The 24,834-nt window shown below is 37.4% G+C and overlaps 1 protein-coding gene across 4 annotated transcripts in view; it reads left to right on the top strand.

Moving 5' to 3' along the window:
- LOC121167473 (aldo-keto reductase family 1 member C15-like) overlaps positions 1-18,385 on the top strand; it is a 111,164-nt gene extending 92,779 nt beyond the window's left edge. Inside the window, exons 2-10 of one of the 4 annotated variants that reach the window (XM_040996906.1) lie at positions 1,086-1,253; positions 4,825-4,941; positions 5,822-5,899; positions 7,036-7,158; positions 10,328-10,434; positions 12,877-12,879; positions 13,598-13,763; positions 15,853-15,935; positions 18,095-18,385. In XM_040996906.1, the coding sequence (XP_040852840.1) occupies positions 1,086-1,253; positions 4,825-4,941; positions 5,822-5,899; positions 7,036-7,158; positions 10,328-10,434; positions 12,877-12,879; positions 13,598-13,763; positions 15,853-15,935; positions 18,095-18,137 (888 nt within the window). In that variant the 3' untranslated portion in view covers positions 18,138-18,385. Of the gene's footprint in view, positions 1-1,085; positions 1,254-4,824; positions 4,942-5,821; positions 5,900-7,035; positions 7,159-10,327; positions 10,438-12,876; positions 12,880-13,597; positions 13,764-15,852; positions 15,936-18,094 lie in introns of those variants that run through there. The other 3 variants (XM_040996902.1, XM_040996904.1, XM_040996910.1) reach the window with 3 other exon arrangements.
- Positions 18,386-24,834: the final 6,449 nt, after the last annotated feature.

The raw sequence follows: 24,834 nt of genomic DNA, 5'->3' as shown, positions 1-24,834 counted from the left end.
GGTGTGAAAAAGAAGGGGAGGTCTTGGGAGCCATTTTAAAAAATAAGTGAGAGAGTTAGATTTTTTTATTAATATCCTGGCTTTCTTTAGTGAAATTTGAAGAATTTTTCTTTAAACTCAGGACTTCCCAGTGCTCAGGTATAACATTCAGTTTTTTGAAGGTCCATTTTTGCTCAATGGTCTCTTAGCAGACTGCTATATTCTGGGCTATGTGTAAAAACCAACTCATTCCCTAATGTGTTTCCATTTGCAGTCTTTGTCTTTTGTTCTTTTTTCATATCTTGTTTCTTAGTCAGCATGTGAACAGTTTGTTTTCTCAGCTGCTTCCAGTAAACCTTTAAATTTGGAATAGGTCCTGTAATAATACTTTTGCAAGGTTTGTAATGCACTTTCATTGGTTTACTTACTTAAAACTTATATACTTTAATGACTGACTTGTTCTTTTTCCCAGATTTCTCCTGATAACAGGGAAGATGATCTTTTTATTCATGGCTAAATGAGTAGCACCTCAAGGTCTAGATATTGTTAATCACAAAGGAAGTATTCAGTAAGTGCATGTAGATTAAATATTGCATAAGAGAATTTGATGAATGAATAGCAAAGAAATTGAAAGACAACTTGAAGATCTCAGTTGTCAGGAGTCTGGGAAGAATATGCATCTGGGATTCATTTTCAACTATGGGTCAAACCTCATACACAGATGATGTAGTGAGTGAGTGAGTGAGTGTGTGTGTGTGTGTGTGTGTGTGTGTGTGTGTTAGCAATGTTTCCTTCCTTCTGATTGCCTGAGAAATTATATTCTAGTATTGGATGCTCTCCTCTTGGCCATTTTCATATCAATGATTCTCAATGCATAAGACTTCTTTCTGATGTTGTATGGGATGCACATTTCCCTATGTTCTTCCAGATAAGAGGGAATACTTGAACTCAGCTGATGTCTCTAGAGAGCAGTCTTATTAACAAGTCAAACTGTAAGTGTATGTGAGTGATGTCAGCATCAACAATGGGTGAACATGTGCCTGAGGAAGTACACTGCTTCTCTTTGAGTTGGACTCATCACCAACTCTCTTATTCCTGTTTCACAGGCTCCAAAAAGCAAGGCTTTCGAGTTCACCAAAGTGGCCATTGAGGCGGGCTTCCGTCACATAGATGCAGCATTCGTATATGAAAATGAAAAGGAGGTTGGGGCAGCTATTCGTGAGAAGATTGCTGATGGGACTGTGAAGAGAGAGGACATATTCTACACTACCAAGGTACAGGCTCTACAGGACACTGTCAGTTCAGCTATGATACTATGAAAAGAATTGGTTTCACCACTTGAATGCCTTACTTCCTACAATACTAGAGGCACATCATAGAAAGAGAAAACAGAAAAGACTTGCTTTGATAGATGGGACATGTTGAGTTTAGCTATCTTTGTTTTCTACCTGGGGACTCAAGGTTCCACTGCTCTTATTCCAATACTTCTTCCTTTTGTTACAGTTGAGAGGCACCAAGCAATGACTCACTTATTTGTCTTTGCCCCTAAATTTTGATTGGAAAACCCTGGGAACTTAAGTAGTGTACAGATACATGAAACCTGTTTGTCTGTCTTTCTCCTTCATCTGCCCCCTCCCAATCCATTCCCCATCATTCTCTCTCTGTCTCTTTCTCTCTCCCTCTTCCCCTTTCTTCTCCATTTTAAAATAAACACATCTGGAAAGAGAACAGATGATAACTTCTTTGTTATGAAATTTGTTAGGGATGAGATGTAGTTTTCAAACTCTTCCTATTCCTATTTATTAGATGAATTTCCTGAGCCAATATATGTCTGTTCCTATAATTTTTGAAAACAAATTGTCCTTAGGTATAACTTGTACATTTTAGAAAATATCCCAAAAAGGGAGCCGCAGTATAACATCTTTTCTCCCTAGTAAGCACTGAATTGAAAAGAAAAATTGGCCAAATTTTTTGGGGTGTTTATTTTTTATTTCCCTTTTGCCAGGGATCTTGAGCTGTTTTTCATATGTTTGTTGGTCATTTAAATTTGTTCCTTTATAAAGCATCTGCCCATTTCCCATGCCCATTTTTTGAGTGATTTTTTGAATATGTTGTTTTGGTTGTTCTGTAGATCTTTGTGTATTTTGGATATTAGCCCCTTATCACCTGTTTAGTGTGCAAAGATCTTCTCCCATTCTGTGAGTTGCATTTTTTACTGTGTTGATTGTTTGTTTTGCTGTACAGAAGCTTCTTAGTTTGATGTATTACCATTTGTTTATTTTTGTCTTCATTGCTATTGCTTTTGGTGAGGTACCATCTAATGCCAGTAATAACAGCTCACATACAAAAAACCACCAACGACACTTGTTGTAGAGATGCAGGAGAAAGGGAACTCTTCTCCACTGTTGCTGGGACTGCAAGCTTGTACAGCTTTTATGGAAATCAATATGGAGAACACTCAAACAACCAAAAATCTGCATACCATATGACCCAGCAATAGCACTTTAGGAATATAACCAAAACGCCTGTTACACGAGAAACCGATATGTACTCCTATGTTCATAGGAACACAATGAATAATTGTAAAAACTTGTAAGCAACCAAAATGCCTATCAACAGAAGACTGGATAAGGAAACTATGGTTCATGTACTCTATGGAATACTACTCAGCTACTGAAAAAAATGAAATTCATTCCTTTGTGGCCAAATGGGCCCAACTGGAAACCATTATGCTAAGGGAAATAATCCAATCCCAAAAGGTTAGATACCACATGTTTGCCTTAATTTAAGAGGAGAGATGTCAATTCAAAAAAATAGTACCTGTAACTTGTAATATTATTACACCCTCAAGCAGCGTGTATCAAACACAGTAAGAAACTGTGATGTAACCAATGAACCAATAATTGATGAGAGACAGACTGCTTATGATCTACATCAAGGAACTTAAAAGCCTGATTTGCTTTTAATACCCTATGTTATTCCGCAATGGGTTGGGAGAGCAGAGAAATCTTCTACTTGCTTAGTCTGTGAGGAAGATGTTAAGTATAATCTATCAAGATTATAACAGGTAACTTATAGATGGCAGACTCGAATCAGCATTAGACATTAGCAAAAACTGTAAAGTTATACAGTGGGATCCAAGAGCGATCTTGACAGACTCTTAATAGGAGGTCATGTGTACAGATCAGGAGGCGACCCCAGAGTGGAACAGGAGTTCAGGAGGAGGTTTGTATCCTAGCCACGAAACTCCTGGTAACCTCCCAAATGCTTTTACCACAGAAGCAGTGGATGCTTGTCAAGGACTGGTAGTATGGGCACCAAGGTCTATATCCCAATGCCAAGGAGATTTCAGGGAATTTGAGTGCTCTCATAATACGAGAACTCTGAGGTCAACCATACACTATTGGATTTCCCACACAGGAGGGAGGAAGCCCAGAATCCTCCTCACAGGGTCTAATGACAATGGAACAGCAGCCAGGAGCCCCAGACGGTCCTTAGAAGCAGAACAACAGTAAACTTCTTTAGGGACTCAGGAGCGGAACTTTCTCCGGTCCTTACTTGCTTCTAACTTTGGCTCCCTATCCTCTCTTGCAATGACATTCAGGACTGCTCCAGAACCCCCAAAATTAGATCAGATAGACAGACAGAGACCAATAAGGAAAGCTTAGAACAGAGAAGACATAGTCAGATTGGACTGTCATATACCTCACTAGGCAGGACACAAAGATTAGTTACTCCCCACCAAGGTATTGAAGATTTCTCTGTGCACCTCTCCTAAAACTGTTCTGCTTCTCAATCGTTAACTTATGGCATGTTAGGGTTATCAGCCTGTTTGGGTTATCCCCAAATTCACGAAGTTCAGTAAAATCATGCTTGAATACTATAAGCTGATTACTATAAATATGAAGGGAAAAAAAAGACATGTGACAGCTGAATAGTACCTTATAAATATTTTAAGGTTTGTAGCAGTCGATTATGTATAAACTAAAATTGAATTGAAATGTCAATGAAATAGTTACAGGATGTGATTAACAACTTGAATTATCAAACACATTGGTCACTCAGTATTGTGGTAATTAACTTCATGATGTTGTAAATTTCCGTCTTTCTTCCTATTGGTGAATTTGTGTTAAGGTTTTTCATTTGAGGGGATGACATTCTGATAGCTCAGATAAAGGATGGTCTCCCAATGAAACTGTTGAATTTATCTGGATATAAAGATGCTGGACTCTGCATGGTCCAGGCCAGCAATAATGGAATTGTGACTGGTAATGAGCTGTTCTACTGTAACAATATGGAAGAAATAAATATGGGGAGAAGGCATGGGGAGTGGTTGTGGAAATCACAAGCCTATGGAACTGTGCCATAAAATTAAATAATAATAATAAGAACTATTTTGCTTAGGTGGAAAGTCATATTAAACTGTAAAAACAGCCCAGTTCTCTGTAGCCGGAACATATGTATGTATGTATTCATTGCATTTGTTTTCAGAATATGAATTACTTGTCAAGGTTGTACTTGAGGACAAATTGTATGAAATATTGGATTGTATTTTCTTTTGCCTTTCATTTCCTGTACTGTATAATGGGTAATTATGCTTTTTGTGACTTTTCTTTTTCTCCTTTCCAATCTGTTATTTTTATTGTTGTTAATACACTCCACTCAATCTTGGTGTTTTAAGCACCTGAGGTATAATGAACATCATGAATTTAGTTTCTTCTTAGTATTAGATCCTTCATAGTGCACTGATATTCATCCCTTACTGTTTAACTATGATGTTCGATGTTAGCACCCAAAAGTGAAAATACATTATCCAATAATTATAACTCGTTCCTGTTGCTGCAGCTTTGGGCTACATGCTTTCGCCCAGAATTAGTTCGTCCAACCCTGGAAAAACAACTGAAACAACTTCAGATGGATTATGTTGATCTTTTCCTGGTACATCTTCCAACGCCTATGAAGGTAAGTATTTGATTTTGTTTGTTGTACCCTGCATGTCTTCACCAATGTACCTACCAAATGCATATGTCACATCAGCTACATCCTTAGATTGTCTGTGTTTCTGTAGAGAAAGATGTGAGTAAGGTTTTGAAATCATGTGACTTTCCTAACTACTTGAGTTTTACCAGCACTAACGCTTTTTCAGTTCTATTGCCCATTTTTTAGAAATATCACTTAATGACATTACTACATCTACCTCAAAGAGCTGAATGCAATACCCTGTGACCTGTTATTTTATTGCTGGTGTTGACCGATTAACACTAAAGTCCTCAAGGGTGTTAAGTACCTACAGATTGAAAAATACAATGAGAATTTCCAGCTCTGGGGATATGGACCTCTCCCATTTGCACTCCTTACCTCAGTGTTGTTGAAGGTCACCTGGATGGTTTGCATTGCACTGCCAGGCTCTGTGGGACTTTGTCCATTTGACATCAACTCACAGTGGCTGTGGGCTGAGTACATTTGAAAGACTCAGTCTGTCAGTGCTGTACAATTATAAATTAGAATTAAAACTCCTTGATTTGAGGTTCTAATTACTAGTTTCCTCCAGATGACATTGTGCTTGGGAGATGAATATACCACAACTGGAGGAAATCTCTATTATCTGAACTTTAGGGTTTCTGGGATCTTGGCAGACAGTTGTAACGTGTAGTCTGTATTCTGTCAGACAATTAAGTTTTGTATCTTCCCTTTGACTTCCTTTCAGAAACATGCATGCACAAGAGCACTCATGCATACTTCAGTTAATAACATCCAGAAAGCTGTGTGACCATGCTATGTAGGCATCAGTAAGGTCATTCTGAAAGAACACATCTTTATTTAATCTTCATTCTGTTTTCAGCCTGGGGATGCAATTCTACCAACGGATGACAAAGGGCAAGTTATTGCAGATGCTGTGGACCTTCGTGACACATGGGAGGTAATTAATGATACAGACAATGAGAGCCCTACATAGGAAGGTAGGAACCGTGGAATGGGGAGTCAGAAGAAATGGGCTTTGCTCTAGTGACATCTGATCTTGGAATCTTGGACATGATCTGGAACCTCTGTGTATTTCCTTTATTCCTGTTGTGATGTTGAGGAGACAGACAAGATTGCGTCTGAAGACTTCAAATATTTTAATCTGTCTGAAGTTCTGTTTTATTTATTTGGAAGTTAGAATGAGACATTCAGAGAAACAGATCTATCTGCTGATTCGCCACCCAAAATGGCAAAAATAGTTGGTTTTCAAGCATCTCAGGATCTTTAAAGTTGATTTAGATGTCTCCTGTGGGTTGCAGAGGTCCAAGACCTGCATCATTCTCTGGTGTTTTTGCAGAAGCATGATCATGGAGCTGGATCTGAAAGAGAGCACTCCAATTACAAAGTGGGGCTTAGATGTGTGATGTTGATTTCATAGGTGATGTTTTAACTCACTGGGCCACATATCTGGCCTCAGTCATATCCAATGCAGCTGTAAAACTCTATTTCTTTATCCACAAAATCAATTTCGGTTGTAAACCCTACCACAGGTACTAGCAGAAGCAATCTCAGGAAGAGGAGGAATATCCAAGAAATGGCAAGCATATTGTATGGCAGAGGGTGGGGAACTCACCAGTTTGACATTCCAGAAAGTTGTACTATGTAAATAATGGACCTCGCCCCCACTTAGCCCAAATGAGGTATCAACATGATCTTTGCTCGGAGAAAACATAGCATAATCTCTAGCAGCAAAAACCAAACCATTGGCCCTTGAATTTGGAGACATTTGTTAAAGGTGATTGTAATTTTAACAGCAAAATTTGCATCACTGAATGAGTCAAGGGAGTTAAAAGGAAGTTTTACAAGAATGTAAGAATCATTTTCCTCAATGTACATGAAACAGAATTCAGAAGACAAATATATCTGCAAAGAAATAAATGAATTAACAATTGCCATGTTCCAGTGTGAAAATATTTGTTTCATCAAAATCATTATGCGTGGCAAAAAAATGACTTTTGGATTCCCGAAATTCTAAGAACAGATGAAAAAGTGTAATACAAAAAAGATGTAACCACACATTTCCCACCTCCCCAGGCTGTGGAGAATTGCAAAGATGCAGGTTTAACCAAGTCCATTGGGGTGTCCAACTTCAATCGCAAACAGCTGGAAATGATACTGAACAAGCCAGGACTCAAGTATAAGCCCACCTGCAACCAGGTAAGTCTCTAGACTAGAGGGTCCTCTCTTCCTATTCTCTGTAACTCACATTTCTCAGGTCTATGGCTTGATGTTTGTGCATGTGGTCAATCATTTATTTCATTGCAATAGCAACATAGAATGGGCGGGTTGGATGGAATGAGAGAAGCATGACTTCATTATTCAAGCTCAATTTCAGGTGAGACATTCCAGTTATTGAGTTGACAGTTGTCAGTGCTGAAATAAAAAAAATGATCTGGAATGGAGCAAAAGACTTTTGGAGTCCTTGCTTTTCTGTAATAAATATAAACTTACAGAAACATAGTAATTCTCCTCGGGAAAATTAAGATTAAATGAAAGTTAAGTCAGCCAAGCTCAATATGAAGGACCAAGGAGAGAAAAATGAAAAATGAGGAGGGTGTGGTAGCCAGTCCCCAAGTGTCATCTTGACAAGCAGAAAAATGTTGGGTTTAGTGGTATGGAGTTGGTGGGAAATCTAGCAAAGCAGTTTCAGAATGATGAGAGCAAATAATGCCAAAGTTGTTGAAAATGAGAAAATATATAAATAACAGTTAATATATGTATATGCGTATTTTAAAGAATACCTAATATTGTAAATTATCACACACTATTTATGCTATTGGAAAAATACATATGCTTTCAAAGGACTTGATAATTATGTAAAAAGCTATTCCTGCATTCATACCCCATTTACTACCAGGAATGTTGTTGTAAAAATGTAATAGGTGAAAATATATCATTTATTGCTTATACATCAAGAAAAATTAGATTTCTAAATATCTAACATGAGGATATATTTAAATTCATGATGGGTTAATTGAGAACTATGTTGAGATATTTTGGAGTCTGATTGAAAGAAGCAAAATGTTTTATTATTGTTTTCAAATCACAACTCACATTTCTATGGCACTGTCACAGGATGTGTTAAGCTGTAAGGAGAAGTCGATTCAAGGGGTCTGATATTTCGAGCAGTTGATTCACTTTCAGATTACTTGGGGTTTTGTTTTTCTGGAAGTTTTAAGACATTGCCATAACACCAGTATATTTCCTTCAAGCTTCATCCTGTGCAGTTACAAGATGTTTTCATACAGGCAATGGGCTGCAAGACTCATTGTGTGGAATGGGAGAGAGTTTTCTGGGATGCTGCTAAACATGGAGGAATTTTCAAATTGTCTAACACTTTTTTCTCATGTATTCTTGAATTGACAGCAGAAGTGTCCTTTGTAAACCATGTAGTAAAAAGGAAAGATTATTTCAGCAAAGCAGGAGTCTGCTGATTGGTGATATAGATGTTAAAAATAGAGGAAAGGAGATAAAAAGTAGGAGAAAAGATGGTTCTTATTAGTATAAATTATGTGAATAAAAGTACTTTAGATGCATTTTATATATCTATATAAAACATTGTTATATGAGATCTTAGATATAAAAATATTAACATGAGGCATATCAAAATGATTTAACTGTTGCTTTATTATTACGGTGGTGTTTTTTCTATATTTCAATATAGAAATATTCTATTTCTTGTGTTAAAAAGAATTCTACTATTGTGAACTTTCGAACTGATGAAAGGCAACAACAAAAAACATAGTGACTTTTTCATGAGTTCACCATAACACGTAAGAAATTACTGTCTTATGTCAAAACTGATTACGTATGAAAGTACTGCCTTAGAATCATGAGAAATAGAATGTAAAAGTTAAAATTATTTTCAAATAAAGTGATTTTAATATTCATTTGTATGAGACATTTTCAAAAGAAATCATGAGAAACCCACCACTTAATAATGATGGATATAAATTTTTTTTGCAACCACAATAAGCATATTTTTCATTCAAACTTTAATATATATATGTCTATATATAATATGTGTATATATATTATATATATATGTACTCACATTTATATCATTTAAAAGAGATTTTGGATAAATTCCTCTGAAAATATTTCAGCACATGTCTTTTGAAACTTTAATTTTAAACTCAGGATATCATTATTCAATCTAAATTTTTTTTACAATTTAAATTTTTAATAATGAGTTTTTTGGTGTTGTTAAATACCATGATTGTTAAAATAAGATTGTATCATAGTTACAATGACAGAATAACAGTAATACTGATCAAAATCTACACAGATAGAGAACAACTTGAGAATCCACTCTTCAAATTTCTGAAAGAGCTGAACTTTGCCAGACTGAAGAAAGGAGCCTGGAACTCCATCCAAATCTCCAACATACTTAGTCTGGTTTTCATTGTGTTCCCAGCTACATCATCATGGGGCTGGCTTGTAAATGGAGCAGCAAGCATTCATACCAACTCCTTTATGGGTTAACTAGCAGCACCAGAGTGCTGTCCTACATTATCCATATTGATGCTTAAATGTCCACATTTTAATTAGCAGAAACTTCCTCAGAAAGCTTCTAGTGTCTTCGACATGACTAATTTTCTTGATTTCTGTGCAAGCTTTTCTATACATACATATACATATATGTATATTTTTCTATACATACATACATATATGTATATGTATGTATATAAAGACATTTAGAGCCTAGTGTCATGGCCTAGCAGCTAAAGTCCTCACCTTGAATGTGTCAGGATCCCATATGGGAGTCAGTTCTAATCATAGCAGCTCCAATTCCCATCCAGCTCCCTGCTTGTGCCTGGGAAAGCAGTAAAGTTTGGCCCAAAGCCTTGGGACCCAGCACCCACAAGGGAGACCTGGAAGAAGTTCATATCCCCAGGTTTCGGATTGGCGCAGCGCTGGCCATTGAAGTCAATTGGGGAGTGAATCACCGGACGGAATATCTTCCTCTCTGTCTCTCCTCCTCTCCATATATCTGACTTTGCAATAAAAGTTATTAAAATTCTTTTAAAAAAGATATTTAATGACCTCATTTTGAGAATCAGAGCTTTGAAAGATTTTTAAAATATTAGTAATCAAAATACATGTTACATCTGATGAAATTTTCAGTATTTCAGGAGGAATGCATAGGAAAAATGACCGACTTAAATAGTGTAATGAATGCGTCCATGAATGTAATGTTGAACTATAAAGAGCACTTGAACTGAGACATTGGGCTAGAGGCTGCATGTGTCTCAAGTATTTTTAAAGATGTGGATGTGGTTTTGGCTCATGTATTTTAAAGTGTTCTGGTTTTGACACATTACAGGTGGAATGCCATCCTTACTTCAACCAGAGTAAACTTCTGGAATACTGCAAGTCCAAGGACATTGTTCTTGTTGCTTATGCTGTCTTGGGATCACAAAGAGGTCCAAGGTTGTATTGATAATTGAAAAGAGTTAATCTATATCAGCAACTATTTGGTAATGAAATACTTCAAATAAGTGTCTGCACTTTATCACCAAAAATCTAGGACATAAAAATATAGCCACAATATAATGTGGTGATTGCCTATGTACCAACACTGAGATTCAATGTCTTCAACATGCTCTTACTCTGGCTTCACCTATATGTTCACATATTCCCAAACTCAGTCTATATTTGTGTGTGTGTGTGTGTATCTTTGTGTATGTGTTTGTTTTTGCAATAAATGGAATGTTAAAAGAAAGTGAGGACAAGAAACAAAGGAATGGAGGATCCTCAATCTGCTGATTCATGCCCAAATTAACCTCAGTTCCTGGTGTAACACAGTGAATTAGGCAACTGTGTGGGATGCCTACATCCCATATCTGATGCTTGTCAAGTTCTACTTCCATTCCTCCTGATGGATCCATGTTCATGTATCTAGGAAAGCTGATGAAAATGGCCCAAATGCTTTGGTTTCTGTCATGCATGTGGGACACCATGATGGCCTTCCCTGACTAGGACCTACTGTAAATCAGAGAATTCTCCTTCTATTTCCCCCAATTGTCCCACTCCCCAACAGTTTTCCTCCAGCATCCTTCAGCAACGGTCATAGGTTCATCAGTCTGCTACTTCGGTATATCATGATATTGTGTTATAGACAATGGTAGAAAGTCCAGCCGTCTTATTATCCATATGTGTTTAACAATATTATTGAGAGTCCATCTTTTATCCAGGAGTAGAGAAGCATATTACAATGTAGCTTCATGTCTCAGTATGCTAGTTTGCATTATGCAGTTCCTCCATGTATTTGCTTATGTAGTGATTTTGTATTTTGCTTGAAAGTTACATTTTATCAGAACATATGATAATTGTCCTTTCAGAATTGTCTTATTTCAGTGAACCTGAGTCTCTAGTTGGAATCATTTGCTTACAAATGGTAGAATTTCATTCTTTCATTTGGCTGAGTAGTATTCCATGGATTAGATGTACCACCATTCATTTGCTTGACAGTTATGCATGTACACTTGGATTCTTGATTCATTTAGAGCTGATTTTTGTAGAAGGTGAAATCTGTGTGTTTGTGTGGAAGGGGAAGAGGTCTTGTTTCTTACCCCTGCATAATGTTATTAAATTGCCCCTACAACATTTGTTGAAAAGACGGACCTTTTCTCTTGGATCGTTTTCAGTACTTTTGTGGAAGATTAGCTGATTGTACATTTGTGAACTCAGTTCTGGAATTTCAGTTTCATCCCATTGATCTTTTTCACTGCTTCTGTATCAGCACTAGATTGTTTTATTATTGATCTGTGTCATGTCTTGAGGTTTAGATTGTCATTCCTCCAACTTTAGTATTTTTTCTTCATGGTAATTTTGGCTATTTGTGTTCTCTCGTGTTCCAAATAAAATTTGTATCATCTTTTTCCTTTTTAAAAAATTGTTTTTTCTTTTAAGATTTCAATCGAGATTGAATCAAATCTGTGTATTATTTCTGGTAACATGAATATTTTGATAATGTTGGTTCAGCCAGTAAAGGATCATGGTAAATTTCACCATCTTTCAATTTCTTCATTTTTTTTAATGTTTTGTAATTTGTTTCATGGTGTCCTTTCACTTCTTTGTTAGGTTAATTCCGAGACATTTATGATTGTTCTTCACTGTTTTATAGGGTGAATAAATGTACTTGCAATTTCCTTTTCAGCCATGGAGTTGATTTTGTATACTAGGTCCATGGATTTATATTCAATAATTTTGTATCTTACTACCCTGTTAGTCCTTTATGAGTTCCAATAGCCTCTCGATTGAGTCCTTTGATTCTCCCATGAATAGAATCATGCTGTCTGTGAACAGGGATAATGTTATTCCTCATTTCAGATTTGAATTCCTTTAATTTATTTTTCTTGCCTAATAGCTCTAGCGATGACTTCCAGTACAATGGTGAACAGCTGTGTTAGCCATCAATGTTTAGTTTCTGATGTTAGTAGAAAAGCTTCCAGCCTTTCCCATTTAATATGATGCTTGCACAGTTTTGTTTTTTTGTTTGTTTGTTTGTTTTGTTTTTTGTATATTGCTTTGATTATTGTTGTAGTATGCTCCTTTTATGCCTATCTTGTTTAGGGCTTTTAGCATGAAGTGGAGTTGAATTTTGTCGAATGCCTTCTCTACATATGATGAGATGACTAAATAGTTTTTGTTCTTCAATTAGCTGATATGGTGTTTCACAATTATTGGTTTTCATATGTTACCATCCTACATGTCAGTGGTAAAACCCACGTGGTCTTGGTGAATGATCTGCCAGATGAATTGCCATCATTCTGTTAGTATTTTGTTGTGGATTTCTGTACCTATGTTCACCAAGGATATCAGTCTGTATTCTCTTCTTCTGTTTTGACTCTGCCATGGTTTGATATTAAGTTGGTGTTAGCTTGCTAGAAAGAGTTTGGAAGGATTGCCTCCCATTCCATTGTTTTAAAGAGGTCGCAGAGGATTGGGGTTAAATTCTTCCTGAGATAATTGGTAGAATTCAACATTGTAGAAATCCATCTAGAGCTTTTCTTTGTTGGCAAAGATTTTATCACAGGTTCAATCCCTGCCTCCGTTACAGGTCTAGTTGGATTATTAATTGCCTTTTGACTCATTTCTGATAATTGGTATGTGTCCAAAAATCTGTTTCTTCTAGGTCTTCTGCTTAACTGGTGTGAAATTGATGTAATAATTCCTGATTATTCTCTGTATGTCCAAGGCATCCGCTGTTATGTTTTCTTCATTTCTCAGATTCTAGAGATTTAAATCTTCTTAAATAGTATGAGTGTTTCTCCATAACCTTTTGGATTCTTTTTTTAAAGAGTTATAGTATTAATTTTTTAATAGATTAGAACCAGTGCCCATAAGGGATCCCTGCTCGTGCAAGACAAGTACTTGAGTCCCTTATCTATCGTGCCAGGCCCTGGGTTCATATTTAGCTGTTCTCAGATCCTGTCACTGCAAATGATTCATATAAATATTCCTTACACGCTTTTTATCCATAGGATATATTGTATCTCTGTCAAATTTCTGGTGAATTTGTACTGAAAGGTCAATTCAGTTCAGGCTTTCCATCTTACATCCTCTGTATCTGTGTATATTTACACTCCAGGAATAATCTGAGTACTCCACCTCTCTTGGAAGACCCAGTCTTGAATGCCATTGCCAAGAAACACAATCGCACACCAGGTCAGGTTTCCCTGCGCTACCTTCTGCAGCGAGGGGTGGTGGTCCTGGCCAAAAGCTTCAATGAGAAGAGAATCAAAGAGAATCTTCAGGTAAACATCAAGCAGCATCTCTGAAAAGACAGGCATGGGAACTGAATTAGCATAACCTATTGCATGAAAGTTTATGTCTCCTCCTATAATGCCTGTAAATCTACTCCCAGAGTAATATGATGGAAACATTGGAATGGTGAGAGTAAGTATCTTTACACTCACAGTCCAAAGTATTAATACCTCACATGTAGATTGGCAATGTACTGGTTGTGTGGCATCAGTCTTAATTTAATTTTTATTTGTTTGCATATTTGTTTTTGTTTTGTGAGTCCTTCCATGTAGTAAAAATTCCTAAGACTCCTGATTCTTATCTTTCACCTTCCCTATATGCATTCCTTATTGAATGTTAAGCTCAAGTTCAAATGCAATTAGTTCTTTAGTAAAGAATTGAAGTGCTACATTGCATTTGTGTTTTAACCATAAGGGCACTTGTTCTGGTTTTACGGTTTTTTTATTAGATTAAATTAGACTTTGAGGACTGATGAAATGATACCGTATCAATCAATTTTATCACCTCCCCATGGCTTAGAGATCTTGGCATGTAGGAAGATAGATATAAGTCATAGTTCAATATGTAACACCATTTTCTAAATGCTTCCTTATTTACATTCAAATCTTATATAAATGATCTTTATTTTGTTTTGAAAAGTCTTTCCAATCTTAAGATGACAGGCAAAAGTTTCATTATGAGTTTAAGCTTTAACAAATACCAATAGGAACATATACTTTATTTATTTTTTTTAAAGATTTATTTTTATTATTTTTTTATTGGAAAGGCAGATATACAGAAAGGAGAGACAGAGAGGAAGATCTTCCGTCTCATGATTCACTCCCCAAGTGAGCACAACGGCTGATGCTATGCCTATCCGAAGCCAGGAGACTCCTCCGGGTCTCCCATGTGGGTGCCGGGTCTCAAAGCCTTTGGCCGTCTTCAGTTACTTTCCCGGGCCACAGGCAGGGAGCTGGAAGGGAAGCGGGGCTGCCGGGATAGAACTGGCGCCCATATGGGATCCCGGGCATGCAAGGCGAGGACTTTAACCACTTGCGCCACCGCGCCGGGCCCAGGAACATATACTTTAAATGGATTTTTATAAATATTTGTAAATATAAATTCATTAATAAATTTAAGAAAAATCAACATGAAACATTCTATGTGAAAACTTTCAAAAAATATTTTTATCTTATTCAACTCCACATTGTACATAATCTTCCTATGAATACTGTATCAATTCATGAATATATCTTAAAAGTGTTCCAACGAATACTTGAATTAATGATGAATATTTGTTTTAAAGGTGCAAATGGCATATGTGTGGATAAAAAATATATGTATATACTAGTAGACAGAGAAATGAGACAGATATTTGACAGACTGATAAATAGAAACACAGATGCAGATGCATAGATACAGCCTAGGTTGCTATGATGTTATCTCCGTCTTACAATTAATGATTCTAATATTTTCGCACAAAATCTTTACCTTTTGGTATTGAATGGATACATGATGCTGAAAAGAATGTAAAGTTAGACTTCAGTAAGTAGATAGGTAGGATTCAGTTTGTTCAACAGGGAGGATTCTTAAACATATAAGATATGTGAGTTTCTAAATGCAGTATGAAAAACAAAATGTTTAATAGGGAAGAAACATATCCTATAAATACACAGTGTTTAGAAAGTTTGAAATGAGAAAACAATATAATACAACCTTGAAATGATAATGTTTTATTTGAGGTAAACAGACTGGGGAAAGTTTAGTCTATGTTCCAAAACTTGCTTTAGACATAGTAAAAATACAGAAAAAAAATCTTTCACAAAGTCAGCAGTTAGGTACTTTGCTCAACTGCACATTTGTTTGTGAAATAGTTTGCCTTTACTTATTAGTAAGACTGGGAATTGATGAATTGTATGTCTGAAAATACCGGTAACAGAGCTCAGACTTGAAAGTACTCAGAAGAATTTCTCTGTCAATGGTGATGAAATTGCTTTCCTTGATTCCTTCTTTATCACCTTATCCTGGAAAACTCTGACATTCCCAGGTAGAAGGTAGCTTCTATGTGCAACCTCAATGCCATTCTTTTGTCCCTTGTAGGTTTTTGATTTTGAACTGACTGCAGAGGACATGAAAGAACTCGACGCCCTCAATAAAAATGTTCGATACTATGATATGTCATTGTAAGTGACCCATGTGGATTATTTCACAGATTGTTCCCATGTGCCCAAAGATTTCAATCGGAATGAGTCTTCCCTAATTAAGGAAGACAGGCCCTGCTTGGGGCTCTATATGAAATAGGATCTCTCTTGTAGAATTCACAGCAGAAATTTCTTCTGAGGTTCAACCTTTGAGCCTGCAGAATGGTTTAAGGATCATGGAAGATCATAAGGAAAACAGCCAGAGTTTACATTATGGATCTAGGTTATAGTACAGAAGCACTGTGTTCAGGTATCATTTATGCATTAGATGCAGATTGTAGAGATCTGAAGGATTCCAGCGTTTAATTTTTTTAAAGATCTACTTATTTTTATTGTAAAGTCAGATTTACAGAGAGAAGGAAGCACAAAAAGATTGATTTCTATTTCCTGGTTCATTCTCCAAATGCCAGCAATGGCCAGAGCTGAGCCAATGTGAAGCCAAGAGCCAGGAACATCTTCCAGGTCTCCCACTGAGGTGCAGGGCTTCAAGGCTTTGTGAGCATCCTTGACTATTTTCCCATGCCACAAGCAGTGAGCTGGAAGGGAATTAGAACAGCTGGGACATGAAACCGGAGCTGATGTGGGAATCCAATGGATGCAAGGCAAGGACTTTAGCCACTAGGCTATTGTGCTAGGAGCTTATTTTTAAAATGTTTTTACAAATAATTTTTCTTAAATATATGCTAGAAATGAAACAAATGAATACATGAGAATCTTTAATAATGAATAAAAATGAGACCAGCCTTTATTTATATCTATATCCAACCTATGCACAATGTAATTATAAGGAATTTGGGGTATGGGAATAATATATGTATGGGTTTATGGATTTATTGATTTATGTGTCAGTGAGTCTTATTGCTGCTCCTACCCTAATAGTTCAGTGACATTTTTCCTAACCTGTAATTCCTTTTTCATTGATTTCTTCCAATCAAATATCTTCCTTGGCCTTCCTTTCCTCAAACATGACTAATCATTTTCTGAGATACATAACCTTGCCAGGATGAATTGTGAACAGATATTAAGATAAATCAGTTCATTTATAAAAATAAAGATCCTCTAGTATTTCTCTGAATGTAAAGTTTTGTCATCTCTCCCTAACAGTCTCTGGGGAACAATCTATTCCTTTCCACCTTATTTACTTCAAACATGAAAATCCATTTAATTAGTTCAAGGCTTAAGAATTCAGTAAAGAGTCTAATTAATAAGAGATATTTAAAATGCAATTTGTAGATTAGAATAAATAAAATTCTAATGAGTAGAGAGACTATTAAATCTCTAAGGAAGGATTTCAAAAGAACCCTTCCTCTTTCTAATCAGGAATATTAGTTTCTATATATTATGTGCTAGATTTACTAAAAGAAGCAGCTCCCATCTATGAAGTGATTTTCCATTTTCTTTATAGTCTGGAACTGGGAGCTGCCATCCCATCCTAATACTCTTGTGTTTGGTAGGGGACCAATTGTTTGAGCCCTCATCTCTACTTCTGAGGGTCTGCATTAGCAAGATGTTTGCAAGCCAGGGAGTGGCATTAAACCCAGACATTTTGACATCAAACACAATTGTCTTAATTGATGAGCAGACAATTAACACTACCATCTGTTCCTTTCAAATATATGTAAGAAAAGGCTAATCAGCTTTGTAGGTCTTAGAATTAAATTTTGCCTCCTCAATAGAGTGAATGTTCCTTAAGAAAAGAATGTTCCTTAAGGATTGAGCGAATGTGCTGGAAAGAAAAACCCAGCTGTTTCTGCCACCATTTTCATCATCTAAGCACAAAAGCTGTGGGTGGGGTTGAGCTGACCACAATGTTTCAATTCTATCTTTTATAGTTTCATGGAATTTATAAGGTCAATCAACTGGGAATTTATAATGTCAATCAATCTATATACCACTTTGATTTTATAGCCAGAATTTTGGAATTGGGCATGCACATCACCTGAGAGCTGGGATGAATGCGTACTTCAATAGAAATCAGAGAATGTGTGTGAATTTATCTTCTAGTACATTTTAGCTGAATCTTCTAGGAATTCTCCATTTCAATATGTAGAGTTAATAAATGAATGTATGTATTCTCTCTTTTAGAAAGACTTATCTAACAAATTCATATCTGATTTTTGTTTTTTTTTTTTTTTTTGCAGTGCTCGTAATCACCCCAATTATCCATTCTTGGAAGAATATTGACAATGAAGTATGGGGACATTGATACCAGAATATTCTCAACCTAGACGTTGTAGAAAGGGTGTCTGTTAAATGTGACTAAAAAGCAGTAATTGCTTTGTCATACTACAGACTAATAAAATTTTCAATATGAGATTGCCAGATTATTAAAATAATACTTTACTGTTGTACAAATATTGGACAATAAAACAGGAAATTATAGAGGATAAAATAAATTGTATTCTCACATTAAAAATACTTGTTGTTTTAAATTTCATGCATGATTTTTCCATAAAATAATTTTATTTTGTAATTTTACTCACAAAATTAAAAGAATCAACTACAGATTTTATACATTCTCTTTGCTTATCATTATGTATTTTGTATCAATGTTGTTTAGAAATTCCAGTGTTATGTTTCTCTCATGGGAAATCACAGCATGATGTTGATTTATTCAATTTCTTTAAAAATTATTTTTTTTAATGTGAAAGGCAGGACATAGGCAGGGAGATATAAATAGGCATAGATCTCCCATCTGCTAGTTCACTCCAAATGTCTGGGAGCCAGGAACTCATTTCAGGTGTCTGACATGGATGGTAAGACTGCCTAATATATACCCAACATTTCCACGATATCGACATTATGAATATATATGGAATTATTTTAAGGATGTGGTCAATAAAACATGCCAACACATTGAATGTATGGTGATCTGGGGAAAATGGATTCAAAGATGCACCAGAAATATTTAGTTGAGTCATTGACTGGAATGAATGCAGTGTACAGAGAAGACAAGATGTGAGTGGTCCAGATGATGTGACATTTAATGTTAGACATGGTGTATTTGAGATTCTTGTTATTCATTCAAGTGGGAATGTCAAATAAGCCATTGGGAATAGAAACTCATAGGTCGAGAATAGTGTGTTTTTGGGCTTTACCAAAAAATGGTTGGTTCAGTCAGGACATTAACCAATCACAACGGATTGATAAAATGAGTGAAAATAGAGAATACATGAGAAACAGGCATTTTTTTTACATAACAAAATGATTGATCATAAAAAGAAAGGAGAACAGCAAAGGTAATAATAGTAATAACACAGTGACTTGCATAATACAATGTAAGGAGAAGATGGTTCTGCCTTGATGGCAAATAACCAAGTCCTTTGAGAGAACAGACACATTTCAGTAACTTAAGTAACATGGGAATAGAAAATAATTGTGTTGGAATTGGACTTAATTGTCTCAAGAACATTTTGGATATGATGCTGGGGCCAAGAGTTTGAATATGGTGAATTCAAGAATGTGTGGGAGAAGAGGAATTCTTGACAGAGAATGTTTTCAATGAATGAACAAGATCAGAGACTATAAATATCACAGAAGAAACAAATGCAGTCAAGCAAGTATAATTTGTGATGGCAGAAAGCAGCATTCTGGAGGCTCTAGTAAAAAACATAGTTATGAGGACACTTGAAGGTGATGATGTGATGAAGACAGGGCTAAGAGAGAAACAGAGAAATGTTAGGCAACGATATCAGATTCAATCCTCCAAAATGAAAGTGTGGGGAAGTTGTGCTACTCATTGAAGTTTAAGTGGCATCTGCTGTTTCTCTTTCCAGCTGCCTGAGAACACATTCTTAAGCTTAGGGCCCCTCTCTCTTCCTAACTACAGGTGTATAGGCTCTCTGACTATCTGACCAAGATTTAGTTCAAAGATAGAATTTCTAGTTTTGCACACCATTACATCATACAAAATGCACAAGTCTTCATGCCAGAAACCACCCAAAGGATGAATCATGCTCTAAAGATCTTTTGGGAACTTCATACTGCTGGAGGTTGAAGTTTATGGGTTGGACACAGAAAATGATCACATCTCAAAACAAAAACAAGCTATGACCCATTAAGAATCTCATCTCAGTTGGAGGAAGAGTTTTGTGTATTACTTTACTCTGAATAAGTATCTCATTGACAACAAGGCACCATGCCACTATTTTAGAAATGACCTTGTGCTTGTTCCTGCACTCATATTGAAATCATCACATTTCTGAGATATTTCCTGTCACCAGGGGAAGACAAACTAAAAGCTGGAAGCAGAGCTGGGTCAAGGTAAAAAGAAAAGTATTCAAGAATTGACAGACACTATTAAAATGCCAAATATTAGAGTTATGGGTGTCCCAGAAGGTGCAAAGAGAAGCTGGTTTACAAATGTATTTAATGAAATAATAAGGGAAAACTTTCCTAATATAGAGAAAGAATTGGGAAACAAAGTCCAAGTGGGGCACAGAACTTCCAACAGGCTTGATCAAAAGTGGTCTTTATCACGACACGTGATCACCAAGTTCCCTTCAATCGAACATAAGGAAAAGATCCTTAAATGTGCATGGGGAAAAAATCAACTGACATATAACGGAATGCCAATTAAACTCACAGGAGATATCTCACAGGAAACTGTACAGGCAAGAAGAGAACTGAGCGACATATTCCAGATTCTAAAAGCAAAATATTGTCAGCCCAGGGTAATGTACCCAGCAAAACTTTCATTTGTCTTTGAAAATGAAATAAAATTCTTTCACAGTAAAGAAAAGTTAAAAGAATATGCCTCTTTCAAACCTGCCCTAAAAAGGATACTTAAAGACACATGAAGCCCACAGGTGTTGCAGCCCTGCTTGGTCTGGCCTGCCCCATCCCAATTCATGCTTCCAGTGGGAGTGGCAGTTCAGCAGGGAAATGCTTCATGTTCTCCCTACCGGCTTTCCCTCCTCCCACCCTTGTTCCTATGTGTGCTAGTTGGATGATGTGGCCCAGTCTGGCATGGTCCTATTAGCCTCGGCATTTGCCAGTGGGTGCTATAGCCTGGCTCGGCCCAATCCATCCCTAATTCCAGCTGACACTGGTGAGGCTTACAATCTAGCCCAGCCTAGCAGGCACCCAATCCCGCCTGTAATGTGTGCTGGTCTTCTGCATATCTGAATTTTGCAACTTAAAAAAAAAAAGAAGAAGAAGAAAAAATAACTGTTTTTTCAACCTTGAACAGACACCACCCTTATTACTAACCCTGTAGCAAAGCATCCTTGATTTAAAATATTTACATAGTCCTCAATCTGCTTTGAAAAATTTTCCTTTGCCTCAGCGTTTTTGAATACATGTCACATTTACTGCAACACAGGTACTACCATTGCACTGCCCTGCTATTTTCATTTACATCATAATTTTTTGGAGACTTTTTCTTTGATTGCTTTTTAATGATACTTCAGGAAAAAAAACTAATAAATCAACACCTTCCTCCGTTTCTAATCTCTCTTGGTGCCTCCTAACAACCAACAACAGACAGGCAAAGACTCAGGGCTGCTGAGGAGAGCCGCCTTGGATCACAGTAAAGCAGGAAATTTGGGAGGAAGGGCACTGAGTGCAACAGATTAATGAACATCAATCAATGAAATTAACCTGAGGCCAGCATTAAAAACTGGATATGCGAACAGAGTAAACCCAATCAATCAGAAGCCCCAACATTGACATTTCCCCATATAAGGTACATAACAGTTACAGGAGGGGCGAGCAGAGAAATCCTCAGCATCTTGGTGAGGTGTCCTTGTTCTGTGTCTTACCTAGCAAAGTATGTTTGAGTCTATACTGACCAAGCTTTCCTTGTTGTTCTCTGTCTATTCAAATATGTGTGTGTGTGTGTTTGGAGGGGGGCTCTGGAGCAACCCTGACAGTCATTGCATAGAGGGTGGAGACCCAAAGTTGGAACTAAGTAAGGACAAGAGAAAGTTTCTTTCCTTAGTCCTGAAGGGAGTTTACTGTTCTTTTGATTCTGAGGACCACTCTGGGTTCCTGGCTGTTGTTCCGACGTCCTTGGATGCCCCGAGGATTGATTGGGTTTACTCTGTTGGCTCTACCTTCAGACCAGAGAAGGTCTCTCCAAAAAGCCATTGAACTTATCTGGGCAATAATATGAGGATCACAATGCTTGGTATATGCTAGCAATGAAGGAATCTCAACTGAGCTTGCGCTGAGTCACGCAACATGGTGGAGGAATCTACCATGGGGGGGAGGGTTTTGGGAGGGGTGGTGGGAATCCCAGTACATATAAAACTGTGTCATATAATAAATACATAAAAAAAAAAACTGGATATGGAAGGACTAGAGCCTTTTTTTCCAGTGTATGCTGATTTCACAGAAACATTAGATTATGTCAGCATCACAGTGTAAATTTAGCGCAGTAACCTAAACAATTTAAAACAGGAATTTAAACAATGCTTCTGTTGACCTTAAAATCCTCTCCTAGACTCCACTGGGTCTGTGGAATTTTGCAAATCAAATACAAGCTTCCTTAACATTCAAGATGTTTGTTACTTTGCCAGAGGTTAAGATCAGCATAGCTGAGCCTATTTGTTTGCAATCAGAATTCAGCTTAGCAAATATTTGTTGAGTTCCCTATTGTACATAAACAGTGCTGTTTCTATCTTCAAATCTGCAAAGAACAAGTCTAAGAATTCACTTTTACAGGATTATATCCTCAGATTTTTGCTGGAACTGAAAAAAAAATGGTTTTCTTTGAAATAAGAACTCAAAAGTGAGATTATCTTGATGTTTTTAGTCCTAAAATAAGCTTCCTCTTAAACCATGGCTTAGGAAATGAAGCGAGGATCTCCTACTATAGTGCCTTTTAAATGATTTGCACGCAGGCCCGGCACAGTGGCACAGTGGCACAGTGGTTAAGGTCCTCACCTTGCACTCCCGGGATACCATACGGGCGCCGGTTCTAATCCCGGCAGCCCCGCTTCCCTTCCAGCTCCCTGCCTGTGGTCTGGGAAAGCAGTCGAGGACGGACCAAAGCTTTGGGACCCTGCACCTGTGTGCGAGACCTGGAAGAGGCTCCTGGCTTCGGATTGGCATAGCATTGGCCGTTGCACTCACTTGGGTAGTGAATCATCAGATGGAAGATCTTCCTCTCTGTCTCTCCTCTCTGCCTTTCCAATAAAAAATAATAAAAATAAATCTTTTAAAAAAAACCAGATCTGTACGGAGCCTACATGTTTTAACATATTGGTTACTCAATACCATGTCAAATAATTTCATAGTGTTGTAAATTGTTCTGATGTTTGTAAGGAGTTATTCAAATATCCCACCCTGGACCTGGTGCCATTTCCTCTTCCTCACAGCTCACGAAATTCGCGCTGGTCTAGCCATCCACCAATCAGATGTAACCTGGCATTCCACCTGAGAATCCCACCCCCAATCTTCCAGCTCCTTTCCCAACCCCACCCACTCACCAATCATCCCTAGGCATTCACCTGCAGGCACCAATCCCCTGGGGCCTGCCCTCAATCCCTCCCAATCCCCGCCCCCACACCTTGCAGACAAAAAGGACCCCAGGTGCGGTGCTCTTTCTCTCTCTCTTCTCCTTCCAACCTCTCCTCCCTCCTTTGTCCCTTCCCCTTTTTCTCTCCACCAGCTCCACCCTGTTCCTGTCTGGCTGAAATAAACCTCCTAAGATACCTCGTTGTATCTGGTGTTTTCAGCTCACGGTAAAGAACCAGGTTGTGGGAATTAGCTGTGCGTGATAATATTATAATATCACATGAACTAGAACTAGAACTCAAACTTTTTAAATAACTAACAATGTTACGTTGTGGCTTTTAATTGATTGGGATGATATTCTGCCAGCTCTGCCTTCAGATCAGAGATGGTCTCCCCAAGAAACCGTTGAATTTATCTGGACAATAAGATGCTGGACTCTATGCTTGGTATATGCTTGCAATGAAAGAATCTTGACTGAATTTGAACTGTAATACTGCAACAAGGTGGAGGAATCCACCATGGGGGGAGGGTACAGGGAGGGGTTGGGGGAATCCCAGAGCCTATGAAACTGTGTCACATAATGCAATGTAATTAACAACAACAACAACAAAAAGAATGCAGGCAAATGTTTCACAAGTTCCATGCTCAGCCCCTAGAGGGTATGGTTGTGAAGACCCTAAATGCCTCAGAGAAGAAAATAGTATTTCTCCACTCCCCCCCCCTCCCCGCCCCCTCTGCCCAAGGCCCAAAAAGTTGCTGCTGGGCCCCCTGGTGGTGGTAGTTCCACAGCTGAGGCTCCCTGCTTGGAGCCTGTGAAAAAAACTTGCAGATATTTGGTTGTGGAAGACTCACCTGTGTGGGTGCATTTAAAGGGCTTTGGGGGAACAGTTAAGGCTGTTTCCTACTGTTAACACACTGTGCCTTTCACAAAGGTGTCTGACAGGGCACAAGCAGATCCGGAATTTTCTGCTAAATTGTGACTCAGAGGGAACTGGCAAAGAGGAAGTGAGGGCACTGATTTGTAATTTGCACAAAATAACAGAGAGAGAGAGGAGAGAGAGAGAGAGAGAAAGAGAGAAAGAGAGAGTGATTCCTTGTTTCACTGTTTTACTTCCCAGTGTCAGTAATGACAGGGATTATATTGGGCTGAAGCCCTGAGTTGATATCTCAGTCTGGGATTCTCATGTTTGTGGTAGAAGTACAAATTTTTGAACTGTTACAATATTTCCCAACGTGTACATTAATAGGAAGTTAGAATTGGAAGTAGAACAAACATTGGAACCAGATGTTTAATATGGGAGTTCAAATGTTGTCTCTTCCGGAAACATTCATATTGAAATATTAAGAAACAGCATTATGTCAGCTATTTGATGATGATTCATTACAGATATTCAGATATTGGGAATCGCTATACTATCTT

This window comes from Ochotona curzoniae, unplaced genomic scaffold, assembly GCF_017591425.1.
Source record: "Ochotona curzoniae isolate NIBS_2020 unplaced genomic scaffold, NIBS_Ocur_1.0 patch374, whole genome shotgun sequence".
Classification (NCBI taxonomy): Eukaryota; Metazoa; Chordata; class Mammalia; order Lagomorpha; family Ochotonidae; genus Ochotona; species Ochotona curzoniae.
This window is presented reverse-complemented; position numbering and strand designations above follow the sequence as displayed.